Raw genomic sequence first — 6,022 nt, forward strand, 5'->3', positions numbered from 1 at the left:
TGGGAACACGGTTGAGCAGTTAAAGATTAGAGCTTAATAAAGAAACGGTCAGATTTAAGCATATCGACCGTGATCCAATTCCTGGTACAGGTAGTTTTTCAAACCACGAAAATTACTTGCAAAGCAGATCGGAAACAATTAGAAGATAAATTCCCAAAGTTTTCCATTATGGATCATTCATTTGACTAATTAAATTTCACCTTAGCTTCGTTAACCCGACAAGTTCTTATTAAAGCAAGAGCTATCTCTAGTGAATTTTTCATTGATATATTATTGATCCAAAGTACATCTATAAAATGTTGGATCCTTATGATTTAACAAAAGGGAAAATTGATCGAAACACTTCTCATATTTTGTCAAATAAATTTTTTCATTCCTAATTTTTAAATCATTGAACTTTGTCGCTTACAAAATTTAAATCGATCAAATTTAGTCTTAATTTGATTTTCTTAGCAAGTCAAAGAAAGTTGTCTCTGACAGGGCGCAAACTACTCCATAGTCATTCTGCCGTTTCACACTGTACGATGGAGTATGAGAGATGATCAATAGTCTTTCCAGTCTGGCCCACAATTAAAATCAAATTTAACGGAAGATGGAACTCCCAACTACTCTATCGTCATCCGAACCAATACCGCTGGGCCATTCAGTGACTGGATTAATGAATCATAATTCAAGACCCACAAAATGACCGCCATTGAAACTGAAAATTTTCCAAACGTCCACACGAGTGATTATGAACCCCCTTGGGCTCTTTGCCGAGGGCCCAGTTAGCAGACTTATTAAATTGGGCAAACTATACTAATACTGGCTGAACCCTTTGAAAAAATTTCTTTTTGTTCACTTGATTTTTTTTTCCCCCAATTCCATTTGATCATTTAGCTTAGCTTAGGCATCATCTTTCCCATTCGTCTAATTTCTGCCTTTATCTCAATGATTAAAAGTTCCCAGATTTAATACGGTATTTACTCCAATGACATTTTCATCTACTGTCTTCATCCGTTTAGATCTAAAAATGAGAATTGAGACATATTGATGAGGTATGGGTATTAAGTATCGGATTAATAGATGAAATTGGATGAAATGGACAAAATGTGATATTTACTATTAGGGTTTTTCTAACGGACACCTTAAGGTACTCGATAAGACATTTAATATTCACCTAACCTATCATATATATATATATATATATACACACACACACATATATATACACACATACTAACAATCATTATCCTCCATTGCATTTATATATTTTCTCTATTTAATTTGGCTTACCATCCCTTGTATTTATTTACTTTTTCTAATTAATCTTATATTTCGAAAAATGTAACACCTGAAATATAGTTTAACGGTGCCCTATAAAACAAAACCGTTACTATTATTGTATAACCTATTTGAGACACCCCCAACAAAATAGGAATACAAATAAAAAAGGTTAGTACATTTAGACTGATTATGCAGGTGATGATGCATATGATTATCATGTCTTTTAATACTAAATGAAGTTTTTTTTTTTTTTTTTATGACCACCATGGCCATCGATAACTTGATTGGGCAACGTATGGATATGCTAGCAAGGGAACATATGGGCTTATTGTGCAATTGACCCCTGCCCTCTACCCCTTTATGTCGTTCTCATTGTGGCTAAGATTTCATGTGGTAGCAAAATCAACATTCAACGAAAGGCATGCTTATGTAAATCAATCATAGGAGCAAGAGCATGCCCTGTAATTAAGTACAGTACAATTTATTGTATAATGTTTATTATGGAAACATAAGATTCAAGTATAATACAGGAGGATAAAGATGTTCAATCAGAATTGAGCCAATTGACTACCTTTCAAAACATTCAGTTCATTTATTTGATTGAAAGAACATACAAACATATTTGAGTCGTCCATTTGTTTTCTCAAATAAAAGAGCCAAAGGTGTCTTCTTTAGCTGCTCACACAGCTAGCTACTTCAGCACAGAGATTCAGACCAACGAACAGCTGCAAATCCCGATACATCTTTTTCCACGCTAGTGAGCACAACACATCACTCCTTTTTTTTTTTTTTTGGCTAAAATAGATTCTGAATAGTAGAAGTGAGTTGGCTTGCAAGACTGGTCAAGAAAAAATCGTTTGTCTAAAACAGAAAAACTTCAAGTTGTGACTGTATTAAATTCTCACGTATACCTGTAGCAATTAAAGTTCAAGATTTTCCTGAGGTAACCTGACACCAAGAAAAACATCCTTAATCAGATGTAATTTGCTGACAACTTCATTCATGTGCATCCATCATTTGGCAATCTTTGTGAGCATTTGAGATCGAGTTCAAACAGGGAAATAACACACTCCATCTCTCTTCCACCATTGATATTTTCCCTTCCAGGAGTCATTCTTCTGTTTCCATCTTCTTCTTTAAAAAGAATCAAGGGGTCTATGATCTCACAAACTTGTACAGGCAGAGCTTTATTAACATAGTTATGCAGATCTAGCTCATCCATAAACATATCATCCGTTGGCCTCCTCGTAGTGATTATCTCTAGCAAAAGAATCCCATAGCTGTAGACATCCCCCAGAATTGATGCCGCAAAACCCATTCCGTATTCTGAATTTTTGTTTTTAGATATATTATGTTACTTTGTACAAGAAAATCTTTAAAAAATAGGGAAAATTTGTTGACTTATTGGCTCAATAGCCACAATTGTCAAAGCTACAATTGTTGACAATTGTGCAAAGCTAAAATTGTTGACAATTGTGCACAAATTCTAAATCCCACATCGTTAGTTTTGTTAGAAATTCTCTCATTTGTAAACTATAAATAGAAGGATCCTTTGATAGGATAAAATACACCAAGCAAGAAATTATAACTTTCTTCTTTCTCTCTCTTTGTAATATTTCTTCTAGTGAAATATTAAGTTGCTTGTGGTGTCCGAGGACATAGGCAAATCAGCAAAACCTCGTTAAATTCTGGTGTTCTATTTTATTGTCTATTTAGTAGCTATATTTGTAGGTATAATTGTAGTGAGTTATTGTGCAATTAATTGCTTATATAAGTGATTCTGTCTAGGAAATTGGTACTTAAGCAGGCCAATGTGCCTCACCAAATATTTCCTTTGCAATTTTAGGTACAATAATTTACTTGTTATACCTTAATTTGGTAAAACTTCCGCAACAAAATTATCTAAGGGAGATAACTGGATCAATTGTTTAGACATATATTTTAGGGGAGGGGTGGGTTGGGCTGAACCTCCTACTTATAAGAATTAAAACAAAACCTATAATTTGAGAGTTTGATTAGTCTGCGCACAATTAAGTAAAATCTTGACCATAAAAATTTGTAGGTACCTGGGGCTGCATAACCGATTGATCCTTTTATAGCAATAGTACTGCTGCCTTCTTGCTCGGAAGAAGTGCTGACTGGTTTTGGAAGAAGCCTTGCCAATCCAAAATCACCCACATGAGCAACAAGATCATTGTCAAGAAGAATGTTACTTGGTTTTAGATCACAGTGAACAATCTCAGCTTCGCAGTGGTCGTGAAGATATTGCAATGCTGAAGCCACATCAATTGCAATATTTAGCTTCTGAAGAAGATTAAGACTTCTTGAGCTTGTTGCCTGAGCAGTTGTCTCTGAAGGATGCAGCCACAGGTCCAGATTTCCATTTTCCATCAACTCATAGACTAGAGCTTTGAATTCATCATCCTTGGAATCAATACTGGAGCAATAACTCACGATAGAGACAAGGTTTCTATGGCGAATATTTCTCAATGCTTTGCACTCGGCCTTAAAACTTGTGGAAGCCCCATTCTTTCGAAGATCAAGAACTTTGACTGCTACAAGCATATTGCCATGTTTATCTAGCCTTCCTTTGTAGACAGCTCCAAAATTTCCTGAACCAATTAAGTTTTCTGGAGAAAATCCTGAAGTTGCCTGATGAAGTTCATGGTAAGAAATTCGCAAGAGCTTATCGACTCTTGCAGGCATGCTAGAGAATCCGGCCACCGGTCTTCTTTCTCTTTTTCGATATACCAAGAAATATAACACTGTCAGAAGAACCAGAAGCGTTGCCGGTACAACAATGGACAGCAATATGACAACCTTCAGCTTTCCTCCGTTTTTCCCCTTAATCACTGGGCAAGGAGGGAACTCCAATTCTGGAACGCCTCCACAGAGTTTGTTGTTGCCAATCAATGATATCTGGCTTGCATTGCTGAAAATCCCTGTGTTTGGTATCTCGCCCTCGATGTCGTTGTAGGAAAGGTTTAAGTACCTCAAATATTGAAGCTTCTCAAGTTCCTTTGGTATTGGTCCAGTCAAATTGTTACTTGAAAGGTCTAATTGCTGGATGCTCTTCCAAGAAGCCAAATTTGGTGGAATTGTTCCTTGGAAAAAATTGGCCTGCATAAAAAGATTCTCCAGATTTGAGCAATCAGCAAGTGAGATGGGTATATCTCCAGCAAATTGATTGTGGGAAACATTGAAATCCACCAAATGTATAAGCTTTCCAACTTCAGGAGGCAGAGAACCACTAAACGAATTTTCATTTATTTTGATGTGCATCAGTGATGAGTGCATCTGCAGAAAATGTGGTGATATAATTCCAGTGAAGTTGTTGTGAGATATATCCAGATTTTGCAAATTTTGACAGTTCATAAGAACATTGTCAAATATATTGCCCCCTTCAAACTGGTTAAATGATAAGTCCAGATAGAATAGATTGGTGTTGTTGCATAGGGTAGAGACTAACTGTCCTGACAAGTCATTATAGTCTAGACGCAATCCTTGCAAATTTGGTAACTTGCCTTGACAGGTCGTCAGCTTGTGCAATAATAAAAACCTGCTCAGCTAAAAATAATTTCTGTAGATAGTGGTAAGCAGGGTCGAATCCACTGGGACTGGGAGTAATTATTTCTTTTCAAATTCACAGTGACAAGGGGGTGTTTTTGTGCAGAATGTGACAATCAAAGAAATTCAACTAAAATCTAAAAAACTACTAAAAATTAAATAACAAATTACTGAAATCGAATGAGTGATAATTAAGGATCTAGCCAAGAAATAACTTCAGCAATGGTTCACCCAATTGATCATCGATAAGCAAAGGCAATTCCAATTATTTACTAATAAATAGGTTATAACTACCAAACAAGCGATGGCAGTCAACCCCTCCTTACTGTGTCGGTGATCAAGGTACGCCCGTTAACCACTGCTCTAATTGAGAAATAATCCTAGGTACGCCCGTAGAATTTAATTCCCCAATTGCCTTACGTATTAGAGGAGCCCTATTCTAACCAAATAACGCACTACCAGGGTTATTTTAGATTAGCCCGCGTATTCCCCTGACACAAACCTAATCATGCCAGTTGTCACTATTTTAGAGCAATTAAACAATTACGGATTTAATGCCCTAATTGACAATAGATTACCCAATCAACTAATTATCTGGATCCAAGACAATCAATTAATTAAACAACCATAAGCACTGCAACCAGGGAATATGCGAATACCAATGAATAAAAAGAAAAGATAAAATTAAATCGATCTCACAAGTTTAGGCGACCCAAAGCATCCGTTGTCCCTTGACTAGACAAAGGGATTTAGTTCATGTTTGCAGAACAAAGCCCAAACAGAATTGCAGAGGGAGACGCAGCCATCAATTGGGCAAATGCCCAAGTTCAATTCGTTTGAAGGAGTAAGCTAAGCTATCCTGCCATGCGTAAGGAAAGTAAAAAGCAAAGCTCCAGGAAAAGTCAACAATAAAGCTCCTAAGCTACAGACGAAAGACTAAGCAAAGCCAGCCATCCTTTCCTCTCTGAAGCATTCTACTCTAATGCCTCGCCATTGTGCGGCGGCTCTCCTCCGAGAGGAGGAAAATTCGAGAGACCAAGAAGACTTCGGCCTCCCCCTTTTAATGCTGTCTGCGGGCCAATTACCAAGAAGGGTTGTGGTTTGATATTCCAAAAATGTCCCTAGATGCCTGCTACTTGAACTCTTTCTTGATAACTGTCAAATTGGCCTTGATTGTGATATTTTTGTT

At 36.7% G+C, this 6,022-nt stretch overlaps 1 protein-coding gene across 1 annotated transcript; it reads right to left on the bottom strand.

Annotated features, from left to right (window-relative positions):
• Positions 1-2,266: 2,266 nt before the first annotated feature.
• LOC113756543 (receptor kinase-like protein Xa21) lies at positions 2,267-4,563 on the bottom strand. Its single transcript, XM_027300181.1, has 2 exons — positions 3,333-4,563; positions 2,267-2,592 (listed from the first exon to the last, which is right to left on the bottom strand). Exons 1-2 carry the CDS (start codon positions 4,561-4,563, stop codon positions 2,267-2,269), a joined length of 1,557 nt encoding a protein of 518 aa, XP_027155982.1.
• Between the last annotated feature and the right edge of the window lie 1,459 nt (positions 4,564-6,022).

The sequence above is a fragment of the Coffea eugenioides genome, unplaced genomic scaffold (genome assembly GCF_003713205.1).
Source record: "Coffea eugenioides isolate CCC68of unplaced genomic scaffold, Ceug_1.0 ScVebR1_23;HRSCAF=104, whole genome shotgun sequence".
Taxonomy (NCBI): Eukaryota; Viridiplantae; Streptophyta; class Magnoliopsida; order Gentianales; family Rubiaceae; genus Coffea; species Coffea eugenioides.

Bases quoted from the DNA above. Each gene is read 5' to 3' on its own strand.
- LOC113756543 (XM_027300181.1), bottom strand. From the start codon at position 4,563: ATGCACTCATCACTGATGCACATCAAAATAAATGAAAATTCGTTTAGT. The intron at 2,593-3,332 runs GTACCTACAAAT...ACAAAAATTCAG, and splicing joins AATCGGTTATGCAGCCCCAG to AATACGGAATGGGTTTTGCG.